The 16,938-nt window shown below is 39.3% G+C and overlaps 1 protein-coding gene across 7 annotated transcripts in view; it reads right to left on the reverse strand.

The window, feature by feature from the left end:
- The window catches only part of MBD5 (methyl-CpG binding domain protein 5), a 235,657-nt gene that overhangs the window by 34,433 nt on the left and 184,286 nt on the right, over positions 1–16,938 (reverse strand). For all 7 annotated transcript variants that reach the window (XM_030209184.1, XM_030209183.1, XM_030209188.1 and 4 more), the window contains 2 exons: positions 16,709–16,908; positions 9,020–10,219 (listed from right to left, as the gene is read on the reverse strand). In XM_030209184.1, coding sequence (XP_030065044.1) covers positions 9,020–10,219; positions 16,709–16,908 — 1,400 coding nt within the window. The remainder of the gene's footprint in view (positions 1–9,019; positions 10,220–16,708; positions 16,909–16,938) is intronic.

The following is a 16,938-nucleotide window of genomic DNA, read 5'->3' on the forward strand; positions in this document are numbered from 1 at the left end:
CTAACCTCCTACTGGTCTCTTCCAAGAGTGGTTTTACATTTATGGTGTATAGGGAAGCTAAGTCTTTCGGGATCTGTACTCCCAAATATTTCAGTGCTTTATCTTCCCTCCTAAGCAGGAAAGTTCCTTTCCAAGACTGCCTCAGTTTATCGTCCAGAGCCAGTGCACAGGACTTCTGTAAATTAAGCGAAACCCCCGACAGCTTCCCATATTGCTCCACCTCTCTTAAGACATGTTACATGGATATTTGTGGTTCTGATAAAACTATTAGAATGTCGGCTGCATATGCTAGCGCCTTTACTTCCTCCCCTCCTATACAAACTCCCTTTCCCCGATTTGTTCAGTATCCTAATTAAAGGTTCCAGAGAGAGATCAAACAGCAATGGGGACAATGGGTACCCCTGTTTCGTCCTTCACTGGACCTCAAAGCGCTCAGTTCTACCACCCTTTGCCAACACCTGGGCCTCTAAGTTAGCATATAGAGCTTTTATTGCCCTTAGATACCACCCCGGAATGCCTACCCTTTTCAGCACTTGAAACAGGTAACTCCATTTCACCTGGTCAAACACCTTAGCAGCATCTAAACTAACCAGCATTGCTGGTTCTTTGCCGTTTATGCTTTGTGCCATAGACAGAAGAACCCTCCTGACATGCAATACTGAGTGGCGTCATGGTACAAATCCCACCTGCGCTGGGCTGATCAGTCTTGGTAAGTGTTCCCTCAGCCTACTTGACAGAATCTTGGCCAATAGCTTAATATCTACGTTTATCAATGATATTGGACGATATGATTCTGGTTCCTCTGATGATTTACCTGGCTTTAGAATTAGAGTTATCAAGGCTGAATTTTCATAGATTGGAAAGTCCCCTTCCCTAATTACCACTTGGTAATATTCAAGTAAAGGCGCCACTATGGACACTTGCATTAATTTGTAAAACTCTCCAGTAAACCCATCCCCCCCTGGTGCTGAATAAGCTTTTATTCCTTTAATTGCTTGTTGTAACTCTCTAACTTACAGAGGGGCATTAAGCTGTTCCGCTACTTCAGCCGATATTGAGGGCATTTTGGTTCTATCTAATAAATCATTTACTGCTCTCCTGTCTGGGGACCCTTCTCCTTGGTATAATTTTTGGAAATAATCCTGGAAAATCCGGATGATTCTTTACTATGCCTCCCTCATCCTTCAGGGCCGCGATAGTGCAATTTCCTTCCCAAGGTTTTACCAGCCTCACTAACATGCCTCCCGTCCGGTTCCCATATCTTTGAAACCTATATATATGATATATATGATAAATCTGGTCGACCTTCCAGCAAGAAACATGTCTGTATCCTCACAAAAGTACCTCAACCTGCACTACCCCAGCTGTAAAGGTCTCAAGTACAAAACTTATTATGGATCCAATTTCTCCTTCCTGGGCAGCCGTCTATGGAACACTCTCCCTAGACCTATCCGAGCAATCCATGACCACCTACCATTCAGAAAAGCACTAAAAACCCATCTATTCAAACAAGCCTACCCAAAAGACCCAGATTAATCTCATGAACCCATCTACCTTACATATACTAAAGAGAAAACGACATTGACCCAGAATCTATCTCCCACCTTACTCTCCTCTCTCTATCACCTGTCTCTACCTACCTACCCATCCATTTACTACCCATCCATCCTTCTATTATGTTATACTTAATTTCCTACTTTACATAACACAATTCTGTGCTACCTATTACTATGTAAGCCGCATTGAGCCTGCTTTTAGTGGGAAAGTGTGGGATACAAATATAATAAATAAATAATAAATATATTTTTGAAACACCAGCTGGTGTTGTGTCTGCTCATGTATTAGGGAGTTCAATGTTATCTGTAATGACACATAATTATCCCTATTTATTTGCGTAGGGGAATTTATGTATATGTGCTTGGATTTCTGTAATTTTTTAGTTAACAATGCCCGCAGCTACCGTCTTCCTTTGTGTCGCTACATAGGCAATAATATCACCCCGTATAACTGCCTTCGCCGCCCCCAAAACAATTTTGGGTTAGCTTTATGTTGTTGGTTGTGTAAGGAGTATTCCTCCCATCTCTTTTGTATGTACTCCCTGAACTCTTTATTTCTCACCAAATGCCTCGGGAATCTCCACCCTCTCACTGTGCTGTAATTCCCAGGGGCTTCTAAGTCCAGCCGCACTGGAGCATGGTCAGAAATCACCATCTGCTCTATCCTTGCCTCAGTCACCCATGGGAACATGCACCTTGACGTAAAGATGTAATTTATTCACGCCCACGTTTCATGTGCCCTTGATCTATGTGAATAATCCCTTTCTCCAGGGTGTAATAATCGCCAGGCAAGGAAATAAACATAAAAGTGCTTCAAAAATATAAACACAATTTCACACGGAGATATACATATAGCAATGCAATTTTTCAAAGCATCAATTTCCACAGTGTGTTCACTTTTTTCTATTTTCAGAGGAAACAACTAAAATTGCTTACACTTTTTCTCCATAACAACTACTGTAACACTTGTTTTTTTGTCCATTTGCTGTCACAGATAATTATAGCTCAATTTTAATAAAACAAAAGAAAATCATGATGAATTTTTAATCATAACTTCAAAAAATATATTATATTATCATAGTACTTATCTCAAATAATCTTATACTAATATTATTTTGAGATGAAATGTTTAACACTAGTATAAGTTTATCTGAGATAATTATTATGATTTGCTGACTATTATAGGATAGCTCCCTATTTATTATATGATCTGATTTACATGCTATTTGTTATTTTTAGGCAGTTACAGTCACTGGTGTGATTAACTAATTTTTATATGTTTTAGATAAGAATATTTTGTGTACATATCTATTTATTATTATTTTTAAAACAGTAATTTTTGAAGATAGATTTTGGAATCATTAGTAATCTCATTATAGGATATTTTATTTATAAGAAATTTATGTTTTCCTGGAATGATTCCTTAAAAAAGTCTCATTGGTAAGATTTTTTTCTGATTGTACATATTTTTTTAATATAAGAGATTATAGGGCTTCATTTTCAAAACAGAAAAATGTCCAAAAAGTGGCACAAAGCAGCAGATGGATGTTTTCTGTCAAAACGTCCAAATCGCTATTTTCAAAACCCATTTTTAAGACTTTTTAAATGCAGTTCATCTGCAGTGTGTTCAAATCACAAGGTGCGTGCTAGAGACATGCTGGATTTGGGCGTTCCGAAACCATGGACGTTTTTCTGCCATAATAGAACAAAATCGATAATCACTTGGAGCTTGCTAAAGAATGCAATTCAAGTGAAGGCGGAACTCTGAAGTCTTTTCCTCTGTAGCTACAACGCTGTAGAATTGCAGAAAGGAGAGTTTAGCTTGCTTTATTAGCTAGTTGAATTTCATAATAGAACAAAGCAAAAACATCCAGGACTAAAGATTAGACATTTTGGTCTAGACTTGTTTCAATCATGACTAAGTCACAAAAAGATACCCTAAATGACCACAGGAGGGATTAAGGCATGACCCCCTCTTACTCCCTGTGGTCACTGATCCCCTTCCACTCCCCAAAGATGTGAAAGAAACAGTACATACCAGGCTCTATGACAGCTTCAAATGTTATGGCCAGTCCTTTAGAGCAGCATGCAGGTTCCTGGAGTAGCCTAGTGGTCAGTGCAGTGCAAAGGGAACCCAGGCCAATATCCCACAGTTACACTTGTGGTGGAAAGTGTGAGCCCTCCAAAACTCACCAAAAACCTACTGTGCCTACATATAGGTGACACCTGCAGCCATAAGGGCTATTGTAGTGGTGTACAGTTGGGTACAGTAGGTTATTAGTGGATTTTAGAGAGCTCACCATACAAAATTATCTACGGCGTAGTCCCAGGATACATGATAGACCTCACAGATCTACCTATCAGAAACAGATTCGGATCATCACGATCATACCTAAACCTACATTACCCAAATTGCAAAGGACTGAAATACAAAACAATTTATGCATCCAGCTTCTCCTACTTAAGCGCACAACTATGGAATGGACTCCCTAAAGCTGTGAAAATAATCCATGACCATCTAAACTTCAGGAAATCACTAAAAACCACCCTCTTCAAAAAAGCCTACCCCATCGATCCAACGTAAATCCCCACACCCAGCAACACAACACAACCAATGATCATACTGGACAATATACAATCTTCATCCCTCCCATCCTCATGGTGCCTGATACACACCTACCTCAATTCGACCACAATATAACCTGTATTTGTTAACAACCGACTGGCGAACGCCTGTACGGTACTATGTAAGCCACACTGAGCCTGCAAATAGGTGGGAAAATGTGGGGTACAAATGTAATAAATAAATATAAGGGGGTAACAGTGAGACATGCATCTGAGACCTTTTATATGAATTCTACTGCAGTGCCCCATATGGTGCCCCACTGCTCTGCTGGGATGTCTGTGTGGCCAGTCTACTAAGAATGCTGGATCCCCCATACATTCCAATGGCTTCTTTTTGTGCATTTTTCCCTTGGACATATATTTTTTTTGATAATGATCACAAAAGAAAAATGTACTGACCACAAAATGTCTATGAAATGGCAATTTTCAAAACAAAAAGATATACGTTTTTCTGGTTTGAAACTGCTACTTCCCCCACTTGATTTTTGGACGTTTTCAGCAAAATGTCCTTTAGATATCATATTGAAAATGCCCCTCTACATCATATATAATACAATTTATATTTCTATGTATTATTATTGTTTGTTAGTAAGCCCCCTGATGAATACTCTTTCAAACATGGCAATGATGGGCATTTATTTTATATAATCTTATATATTCAATGAAGACTTTTTAGCTCAAAAATATTTTATATGAAGTTTTAATTGAGATACAGGAGAGACAAAGGAAGAAAGAAAGATAATGTTGTATGTTCTGTATTTTCTGTGAAATATTGACTTTAATAGCATATGTCTTAATAGGAGCCCATTCATTACCAAGAAAACTTGGATACTGTTGTTATTACAGAGACGTGGTTCAACGATTCCCTTGAACTTGATGTGACCATACCGGGCTATAATCTTTTTAGGAAGGATAGAGAGGGCCGAAGAGGTGGAGGAGTGGCGCTGTATGTGAGAGACAATATCAGAGTGGCTGAAATGCGGGGAACCTGGGGAAAGGAAGAAGCTTTATGGATCGTACTGGAAAGAGAAGACAGAACCTGTATACACACGGGGGTTATCTACAGACCGGCACAAACAGAGAAGTTAGACAAAGATCTGACAGAATAGATTCAAAAGATTGGTATGAAAGGGAGATGCTACTGTTGGGAGATTTCAATTTGTCTGACATGGATTGGAACGTCCCATCTGCGGAATCGGAAAGAAGTTGGGAGATTGTGGACGCCTGTCAAAGTGCTTTGCTCAGAGAAATGGTGACGGAACCCACGAGGGAAGGGCCGATGCTGGATCTAGTGCTCATGAATGGAGGAAGTGTTTTCAATATCCGGGTCAATGCCCACCTATGTAATAGTGATCATCACACCATATAGTTTGATATAAGGGCAAAGGCGGAGTGCGGACGCACAAAACTCAAAGTACTGGATTTCAGATGTACTGATTTTGATAAATTGGGGGAATACCTGAAGAAAGAGCTCCTAGCATGGGAAGAAGTAGGAGATGTGGAAAATCAGTGGTCAAAACTAAAGGCTGCTATAAATATGGCAACTGATCTTTATGCGAGGAAAGTAAACAAAAACAAGAGAAGCAGGAAGCCTATATGGTTCTCCAAACAAGTAGCTGAAAAAATAAGAGCAAAAGAGGCTTTGTTCAAGAAATACAAAAGAACGCAATGAGAGAATCACGAAAAAGAATTGTTCGTTTCATAAAAGGGTCCAAATCCAGACTCATATGGATCTAGCCAGTTTCTCTCTTCTAGCCAATCAATGAGTTGATGACAGCCTGTTTGTTTTATATGTTTCCCTAAAAATGAGATGTTGGATACTAGCTAGTAATTTCCAAGTTTGTCTTGGTCAAGGTTGTTCTTCTTTAGCAAAGGTCGCACCACAGCCCTTTTCAATGCTGTTGGTAATTGCCCATTAGAAAGAGAGGAGTTCACAATTTTTGTGGCACCTTCAATTAGGTCCCTGCTTGCCTCTTGCACTATCTTTGATGGGCAGGGGTCGAGGGAGCAGGTAGTTGGTCGAAGGTTTCTTAGGATTTTGTGAAGGCCCTCCTCTATTATTGGGTTAAAAAAGTCCTATATGTCTGTGTCAGGAGGGCGCACGTTTGTGCGTTCTAGGTTAGCTGATTGGAGGACTGGGTAGGACTGCCTTTAAATACTGGCAGAGACTTAATTTTGTTGGCAAAGTATGCAGCAAAATCATTGCAGTTCAGTTGTGACTGGGCAGGCTGGTTCTGTTGTGGGGATTTCAGTAGGCTGTTTACTATGCTGAACAGGTGAATTTGGCAGCCGGTTCAATGCATTGAGAAAAATATTGTTTTTTTGGCTGCTAAGGCTTGGCAGTACTTTATCATGTGATTTGTACAGTTTAGCCTGTCCTCATCCAGGCAAGATTTATGCCATCTCCTTTCCAGTTTCCATCCTTTGTGCTTAAGTGTCCAAAATTCTGGAGAAAACCAAGGTAAAGGTTTATGAATAGGGCATAAGATCTTTTTTAGTGGTGCTGTTTTTCTAAGGTCTTAGATAAGTGTGTATTCCAAATATTAACCAGTTCTGACACTGTAGTTGTCTTTTCATCCACATGTGGATAGTACAAGGCCTCTAGGAAATTCTCAGCAGTCAGCTTTTTCTAGTCTCTGATCTCCTTCCAAACTCTTGGAAATGCCATTTGTTCCAGGTGGTCACTTAGGGAAAACTTAATTAGAAAGCGGTCTGTCCATGATAGGAGTATTATCTCAACACTGCTATCCTAGTATTCTGGGATATCAACCCCTTTGTAGAATTTCAAGTCTAGTATGTGACCCTTTTCATGGGTTGGCAAATTGATCACTTGTGTGAATCCTAGTGCTTTCATCGTGTTCAGGAAGACAGCTGTAGTGGTATCTGGGGTTTCATTGCGTAGATTGAAATCTCCCATGATCACTATCCTAGGATAATTCAGGGTCACTTGTGTAATCAGATCAAGGAGTTCTTGCATGGACAATGTGTTGTTATGAGGTGATTGGTATACAATAAGCAGACAGATTGGTTTCTCCTCTTTTAGCTGGATTAAAAGAGATTCTGGTTCAGTTAGCTGGGGGATGGCGATTCTGCACAGTTTGATTGTATCCCAAATCAAGACTGCTACCCCTCCACCCTGTCTTCCTGGTGTCTTGGTTGATGTTGAAACCTACTACTACTTAACACTGTTGGGCTTAGGTCAGCCAGTGGTAAACCCCCGCTTTCATCTAGCCAGATTTCACTTATTCCTAAAATGTCAAGATGCTGTTCATGGATGACATCATGGATCACTGAGAATTTCTTTGCAGCTGATCTGGCATTCACCAGTCCTATAGTTCCCAAGGGTGATCTGGGGGTAGCTTTGGTATGGCAATGAGGTGATCTTTTAAGTACTGTTATGTAGGTGTTTGACCTCTTGCAGTTTTGTCTTCTCTTTGATTGGTGGGGATTATAGTTTCCTTTCCCCATACATTACTGGGATCCCCGAGCTCTCTTGGAGGCATATTTTCAAAGCACTTAGCCTTCCAAAGTTCCATAGGTTTCTATGGAACTTTGGAAGGCTAAGTGCTTTGAAAATGAGCCCCTTGGTCTCCTGGGCCAAGACACATTCCTTGTGACAGGAGAGCAGCTGCAAATTAGGCCATTTGCTCATTATCTGCTGCTCAGTACTGAATGGGCTTCCTCTTATTTGAAGTAGGAATTGCTAGAATGGCTTTGTAAAAGAAGCCCTGAGAAAGGCTAGATCTATATAGAGCAGGGGTGTCCAATCTCAGTCCTCGAGGGCCACAATCCAGTTGGGTTGTATGGATTTCCCCAATGACTATGCGACTAGATCTCATGCATATTCACTGTGAAATCCTGAAAACACGGCCTGCTGAGGGCCAAGGTTTGACACCCCTGGCATAGAGACTATCTAAAGAGTATAATATTTTCCCCTTTTTGAAGTGGAGGTAAAAAGAAAAATCTAGATTAAGTTGTTGAACCAGTTTTATAAAAGAAGAGGGATACAGTAAATAGTCCCCTTCTAGTTACCAGTAAACCTGGTCTAACAATTAAAGAAAAACCCTTTTTATATAAATCAGGAAGAGAACTTGATCAAAAAAGAAGCCAGCTTTAAAGTAACCTCAATTAGCAATGATTTCTTCTCAAGATAGGTAGTGGATTAAGCAGACTATCTACTTCAAGCTTAAACCTATCCATATCTTAAACAAGGAGAAGGATGGGAGATGAACAAGGGGGGCAGGGGAGAGAATAGTTTAGCATTGTTCACAATCTGAAGATAGTTAATTGGTATAATGTTCTGTTATTGTATTATGCTTTATTATGGTTATTGTACTTTGCAGTATTATTCCTTTTTTATTCACTGAATATCCATATCTGGCTGGCTGCTGGCCTAGATACTAGTACTGCGGTGTTCACATTAGATTTTCAGGGGAATCTACATGGTTAAAGGTCATTAAAAATCTGAGGATGACCCACTCACTGTGACTTAACCGAACAGGAGCCTCCCCTGCCTGTTTAAATGTTTCTGAATATTTACCCATAATGTTTTGCCCCACCCAAAGCATTACCAAGACAAACCCTTCTGAATCTGGGAATGACTGTACATCCAACACATATATATAGTGGCATTCTAAGATTGCTTACATGTGTAAAAGACAATCCACCTGTGATACTGCCAATATTTACATGAATAGAGGCTTATAAAATGGTCTCTGTTTCTCATATTAATATAGCTATAACACTTATACTTGTGCAAAAAGTGTTATTATACTGACAGTGATTACATAAGGACTGAGGAAAAAAAGAATGAAAAGCAAATCTTTCTCAATACATACCTTCCCATCCTCTGGGTTTTGCTGGCATGGATTGTGTACGTGTACGTCTTCTTCTCTTACTAATTTGCCTGGCCACGAAGTTAGTCCTTTGATGTGGCCCCAGACCAAGTCACCAACATTCAACGTCCTTGGCCTATAATGTAGTAACTCATGTGATGAAGGGGAATCTGGAATCCTTAGGTCATCTTCACTACTAATGCTTTTAGTGTCTGAAGGGCTTGGGGCACAACCGTTAATGCTTTTGGCATTAAAATCTCCATTGAAATGGATGTAGTCTTTCACTATAGAACTTTCCAAACTATTTGAGGAACTAGGAGACTGCTCCTCTACAGTTAGTTCTTGTTTAGGAATGCTCAGCAGCTCTCCATACCCTCTCGGTTGCTGAGGCCTGTTACCATTTAAATGTACACATCTTTCCACAGTGTTCTCCAGTCTCTCCTTAATATTAATTGTAGTCCTTTTGCAATGGTTAAATGTGAAATTCTCTTCCAAAATGTTATCATTATGACAGTTTTTTGGTGGTAACAGAATCTGCTGTTGATCCCCATGCAGTGTTATTTGATTATTGGATCTTGATTGACAAAAATTGCTATGGAACTGTGCTGAATGATCTAAATATTCCTCACACTTCCATTTGCTTATATCTCCTCCTGGACTTTGTTCTTCCCAGTGCCTTTTCAATGAATTATAACCTATTGACTTAAAATACTCAAATTTATCCCCTTCAACTGAATTTTTGCCTTGACTTGAATTCTTACACATTCTAATTCCTTTAGTGTTTCTTATCCTATCATGATCAGAACTGTCAAAATTTCTTGAATGAATTACTGCACTGACAGCGCTAGAAAGATTCACTGGGTCACCAATGGAGGCAGTAAAGGCACTCATGGCACTCAAAGCTGGAATGGGACTCATTTGAGTTGTACTGTTTACAGCTGTAGTGATCACTACTTGCACTCCTTTGCTTGCTGCGTCCACTACTGCTTTGTAGATAGCATCTACTGATGTATCATTCTGACCAGCTACATTGAGCCTATTTTTTGCTGTTTGTCCTAAAACTGGTTCAGTTTTTTGTTGCAAATTACATGGAGCATCTTGAAAAGGTGGAACAGTAATGTTGGAATTCTCAGGAAGCGACGACATCCCTGTTTGAGTGTTCATTCTTTTACTAAGGTGTGAATCATTTTCCTGCATTTGCACCTGGATTTAAAAAAAAAAAAAAAAAAGACAGCGCATCAGACTGATATTTGTACCTAACCATTTTAAAAATCAAAAACTGTCTAGGCATTATTAAAATATTATTCAAGAATATCTGATGGTGATAAAAACACAGAAAAAGAAATTAAAAACAATACACTATATATATTTCCTGATGTTTTTTTTCTTTTATTGATTTAAACCAAAGTCATACTTTAAATGCTTGAGGGTAAACAGTTTCAATTTGTAGACCCAAAACAGTTAAAACAATTTCTAGATGCTAAAGTGGAATTGAATGTTGTGTGCCCTTCCTAAATGCAGGCTGGGGTCTGAACCAGAGCTTGCAACCACTAGTCCTTAATTATTGCTATATGTTTTACTTTAAATTCTAAATTCTTGATTCCAAAATTTCCGAAACTTGTGGACAGAAAGGCTGTTAATGATATTTCTCTTTATTTTTTATTTTTGCCTTTTGTATAAATGCCGATTGCATATTCACGTATTGTGATGATATATGGAAATATATGAATAAAGAAATAATAAAAAAAAACAAAGTCGTACTTTATTTTCCTAAAAAGTTACCTCAAAGTATCTTTGTTTGCAATTTACTAATCCTGTGGGTTAAAAAGAACCTTCAGAATTTATTTACCAAGAGAAAGTAGAGGCATAACTATAGTGCAATGCTAAGTAGCAAGTCATTAAACAAGCATACTGTGTGCAAGGATATATTAACAGTGGAATTGCATATAAGAATTATGTCAGTTATGGCAACTGTATAAATGGTTCCTGGACTGCCTTGAGAGGGATACAGCAAAGTTAGAAACAAGAATTATGAAAAACAGCTATAATACTTACAGGAACAGAAGATTTACTATATAAAGAAAGATTATAACTGATAGGAATATTAGCTTTAGAGAGAAGGAGAATGGTGTGTTATGCAATAATACACCTTATTTGCCCCTTAACATGCATTAAATAGCATAAGTACATAAGTATTGCCACACTGGGACAGACCGAAGGTCCATGAAGCCGAGCATCCTGTTTCCAACAGTGGCCAATCCAGGTTACAAGTACCTGTCCCAAAAGAGTACAATAAATTTTATGCTGCTTATCCTAGAAATAAGCAGTGGATTTTCCCCAAGTCCATGTTAATAATGGCTTATGGCCTTTTCTTTTAGGAAGCTATCCAAACCTTTTTTAAACCTTGCTAAGCAAACTGCTTTTACTACATTCTCTAGCAATGAATTCCAGAGTTTAATTACACGTTGAGTGAAGAAATATTTTCTCCAATTCGTTTCAAATTTACTACTTTGTACCTTCATTGCGTGCCCCCTAGTCACAGTATTTTTGGAAAAAGTTAATAAGCAACTCACATCTCCTCATTCCAGTCCACTCATTATTTTATAGACTTCTATCATACCTCCCCTCAGCTGTCTCTTCTCCAAGCTGAAGAGCCCTAGCTACTGTTGCCTTTCCTCATAGGAAATTGGTCCCATCCCCTTTATCATTTTTGTCGCCCTTCTCTATACCTTTTCTAATTCCACCATATCTTTTTTGGGATGCGGTGATCAGAACTGACAAAATATTTGAGGTGTGGTTGCACCATGGAATGATACAAAGGCATTATAGTGTCCTCATTTTTGGTTTCCATTCCTTTCCTAATAATACCTAATATTCTATTTGCTTTTTTAGCCGCCGCCGAACACTGAGTAGAGGGTTTCCTAGATCCCTTTCCTGGTCAGTCATTCCTAATGTGGAACCTTGCATTACACAGCTATAGTTATGGTTCCTCTTTCCCATATGCATCACTTTGCACTTGCTCAGATTAAAAGTCATCTGTCATTTGGATTCTCAGTCTCCCAGTCTTGTAAGGTCCTCTTGTAATTTTTCACAATCCTCTTGCGGTTTAACAATTTTGAATAACTTTGTGTCGTTAGCAAATTTAATTACCTCGCTAGTTACTCCCATCTCTAGCATAATTTATAAATATGTTAAAAAGCAACAGTCTCAGCACAGACCCCTGGGGAACCCCATTATCTACCCTTCTCCATTGAGAATATTGACCGTTTAACTCTATTCTCTGTTTTCTATCTTTAAATCAGTTTTTAATACACTGCCTCCTATCTCATGACTCTCCAATTTCCTCTGGAATCTTTCATGAGGTACTTTGTCAAACGCCTTTTGAAAATCCAGATACACAATATCGACCGGCTCACTTTTACCCACATGTTTGTTCACCCCTTCAAAGAAATGTAATAGGTTGGTGAGGCAAGATTTCCCTTCACTAAATTCATGTTGACTTTGTCTCATTAATCCATGCTTTTGAATATGCTCTGTAATTTTGCCCGGCACTGATGTCTGGCTCACCGGTCTATAATTTCCCAGATCACCTCTGGAACCTTTTTTAAAAATTTGCGTTACATTGGCCACCTCTAATCTTCCAGTACCATGCTTGATTTTAAAGATAAATTACATATTACTAACAATAGTTCTGCAAGTTCATTTTTCAATTCTATCAGTACTCTGGGATGAATACCATCCGGTCCAGGCATTTGCTATTCTTCAATTTGAAAAAAATTGTGCAATTACATCTTCCAGCTTTGAATATCTTTTCTGGCACCGGTATCTCTCCCAAATCTTCCTTGGTGAAGACTGAAGCAAAGAATTAATTTAATCTCTCTGCTATGGCTTTGTCTTCCCCGAGTGCCCCTTTTACCCCTCGGTCATCTAGCAGTCCAACCAATTCTTTTGCCGGCTTCTTGCTTTTAATACACCTAAAAAAATTTTTTACGATGTGTTTTTGCCTCAACGCAGTCTTTTTTTCCAAGTCCCTCTTTGCCTTCCTTATCAGCGCTTTGCATTTGACTTGCCATACCTTATGCTGTTTCTTATTATTTTTAGTTGAATCCTTCTTCCATTTTCTGAAGGATTTTCTTTTAGAACTAATAGCTTCCTTCACCTAATTTTTTTAACCATGCTGGTTGTTGTTTGGTCTTCCTTGCTCTTTTTTTAATACACGGAATGTATTTGGCCTGGGCTTCCAGGATGGGATTTTTGAATAGCATCCATGCCTTTTTGACTTTCGCAGCTGCTCCTCTAAATTTTTTTCACCGTTCTTCTCATTTTATCATAGTCTCCTTTTTGAAAGTTAAATGCTAAAGTATTGGATTTCCTGTGTGTATTTACTGCAAAGCGGATATCAAATCTGATCATATTATGATAACTGTTCAAGCGGCCCCATCACCGTTACCTCCTGCACCAGATCATGTGCTTCACTAAGGACTAGGTCTAGAATTTTTCCTCCTCTTGTTGGCTCCTGTACCAGCTGCTCCATAAACCAGTCCTTGATTTCGTGAAAGAATTTTACCTTCCTAGCATGCCCTAATGTTCCATTTACCCAGTCAATATCAAGGTAATTGAAATCACCCATTATTATTGTGTTCTCCAGTTTGTTAGCCTCCCTAATTTCTTGATAACATTTCTACATTTGTCTGTTCATCCTGGCCAGATGGACGGTAGGTAGTACACTCCTATCACTATCCTTTTCCCCTTTACATATAGAATTTCAATCCATAGGGATTCCAAGATGTGTTTGTTTGCTGCAGAATTTTCAATCTATTTGATTCAAGGCCCTCCTTAACATACAATGCTATCCCTCCACCAATTCGATCCACTCTATCACCAAGATAAAATACGACAGTGTCCCACTGGTTATCCTCCTTGCACCAGGTCTCAGAGATACCTATTATATCTGATTTTTCATTTAGGTCAATATATTCTAACTCTCCCATTTTATTTCTTAGGCTTCTGGCATTCGCATATAGACATTTCAAACTGTGTTTCTTGTTCTTATTTACATCTTGCTCAGCAGTTGACAGTATTAATTTGCAATCTTTTGTCTGGTTTTTATTTAAAGACACCTGGTCTACTATGGTGTCTATTGCAACCTCGCTATTGGGATACCCTATCTTTCCTGTTTTGGTGATATGTTTGAAAGATACCTTGTTCCGAACCATGCGCTTTTGAACGACCGTCGGCCTCCCCCCAGGTTCTAGTTTAAAAGCTGCTTTATCTCCTTTTTAAATACCGATGCCAGCAGCCTGGTCCCACCCTGGTTAAGGTGGAGTCCATCATTCCAGAATAGGCTCCCCCTTTCCCATAATGTTGCCCAGTTACTTACAGAGCTAAGAACCTCCTCCCTGATCCACTGCCTCATCCACAAATTGAGACTCTGGAGAATATTAGTTTAAGTTATTGCGGAATACATAATGAGATGCAAAAGTATTATGAAGCGGCCCAGCTTAAGTATTTGGCTAATTGGCAATGTGATTTTAGTAAAAGTTGGGTGAGACTTGAGCAGTCTTTATTTGGGACGCTCCCACTGCAGGTTCTACCTTGGCTGCCATTTCATACTTTGTTCTCCCTATCGTGAGCTGCTAATCCCATTTTTACAGCACACTCTCAGGCCCTGGTGGCAGACTCCTCTTAAGTTGCTGCCTGATAGAAGATATTTTTGTGACACCTATCTGCTATGAGGAAAGCTTTTCGCCGGGACACCTTGATCGTACTTATGCTTTATGGGAGGGCAGGGGTCTCAGCAGTCTGGGACAATTGATGGAGGAGGGGGAACTGGTTGCTTTCTCTGAGCTGGAGGAGGAGGAGTTTGGCTTGGGTCAGCAGGATGTTTTTCCTTATTGGCAAGTGGTGGATTTTATTAGATGGAGAACTAATTGGGAGTTAATATTGTCATCTACTCCACTTGAGTAAGATATGAGTGGGAGCAGTGGACAGGGGTGTATCTCCAGATTTTATATAGCTTTGTTGGGCCAGACTCCTGCAAAATATGTCCAACAGTGAGAGGGTATTTTGGGGGTGTATTATTCCACTAAGGAATGGAAAGGGATTCATAGAAATCTTCTTCAGGTGTCTATTGCTAGCAATATGGTGGAGAATGGGTATAAGTTGTTGTATCAGTGATAGCTTACCCCAGTGCGCCTGAAAGCAATGTATGGCAGGAGTTCAGATATGTGTTGGCACCATTGTGGGGATCAAGGGATTTTTCTGCATATTTGGTGGTCTTGTCCAAAGGCCCAAGTGTAATGGGACCAGATCTCAGACTGGATTTCCGAGACCTTGAGAGTCTGTTCCCACAAGACAATAGCAAGCTGTCTCCTTAATGTTGGGCCTCCAGAGCTGCGGGTTCATCAACGCCACCTAGTGCACCATATTTTTAAGGCTGGCCTGCTGGTGCTAGCTTTGGCTTGGAAGCTACCGGACCTTCCTGATCTTCTTCAGGTTCAACTTAAGATGAACTATAAATACTTGCTGTCTAAACTTACAGCTCTCTGTCACAACCGAATGCCCAGTCTGGGAGGCACATATTGGCTTACTTGCGCTCACCTGCGTATTCTTGAGTGTCCCTTTTTTGAAGGCCCTGTTACTTTGACTTTGTTTAGTGCTGTACTGGACTTTGTACTTTTTGAAAGAGTGAAAAATTGATTCACTTCTACCCGTTTTACACCACTCGGGATTTTATAGACCTCAATCATATACCAGCATTCTGTTTGCTTTTTTGGTCACCACTGCACACTGGGCAGAGGATTTCATTGTATTACTTACAATGACACCTAGATCTTTTTCTTGAGTGCTGACTCCTAAGGTGGATCCTAACATCAGGTAACTATGATTCAGATTATTCTTCCCAACATGCATCACTTTGCATTTATCCACATTAAATTCCATCTGCCATTAGCCCACCTTTTTGATGCTGCTTTTAACTCCTAACCCTTATTCACTTGTTCAGAACCCTTATGTTATCATCCTCACTTTAATATTCCCTTATCTCGTTTGTCCTGTTTGTCTGTCCTGATTGTAAGCTCTGTCGAGCAGGGACTGTCTCTTCATGTTCAAGTGTACAGCGCTGCGTACGTCTAGTAGCGCTATAGAAATGATAAGTAGTAGTAGTAGTAGGATGCCCAGTCTTCTGATGTAAAAAAGTGCAATAAGTTTTGAATATGTTTTTATTCATATTTTGGTATAAATTTTGTTATTAGTGCAGTTTTTTTTAACAATCTCACAATGCTTTTACAAATTATTTGCTTACTGCATCATGAGTTAACTTTTTTAACCCAGGAAATTTTGGAAAAGCAGTTAAATAAAACCAAAGTGAGCTACGCTGTGTTGCACATTACTTACTCATGTTGTATTACACTAGCCTCAGATTTTCATGAGGCTTCACTCCTTGCAGCGTCCCTTTAATTTAAAAGCTTCTCTATATATTCTGTCTATGCTTATTGTATTTCTCTGTCTTTATTTGACTGTCAGCTTCAAGAAGCAAGTTCTATCTGTAAAGTGCTGTGTACATTGGGCTGCACTACACAAATAGTAACAACAATTTGCAATTTGAAGTAGTTTTCAGCAATGTAATAGAAAATGAATAACACATTATGCTCACTTTTTTTTTTAATTAACCTGAAAGCATTAGATTGTTACCTGAAAGTTCTGAAACAGACAGGCCATAGGGTTTGGATTATTATCAGGCCCAGCAGTAGGAAGCTGTCCTTGAAATTCCTGGACATTCTGGTACCCATGAAGAAGCTGTTGTTGCTGTTGATTTGATGGAAACATCTGGGGGTTGTTTAACAGTGACTGGAGGTGAGTCAGCTGATGGTTGTTCACTGATGCCATATCTCCTGCAATTCCCCCAAACAGAAAAATACATG

The sequence above is a fragment of the Microcaecilia unicolor genome, chromosome 7, assembly GCF_901765095.1.
Source record: "Microcaecilia unicolor chromosome 7, aMicUni1.1, whole genome shotgun sequence".
Classification (NCBI taxonomy): domain Eukaryota; kingdom Metazoa; phylum Chordata; class Amphibia; order Gymnophiona; family Siphonopidae; genus Microcaecilia; species Microcaecilia unicolor.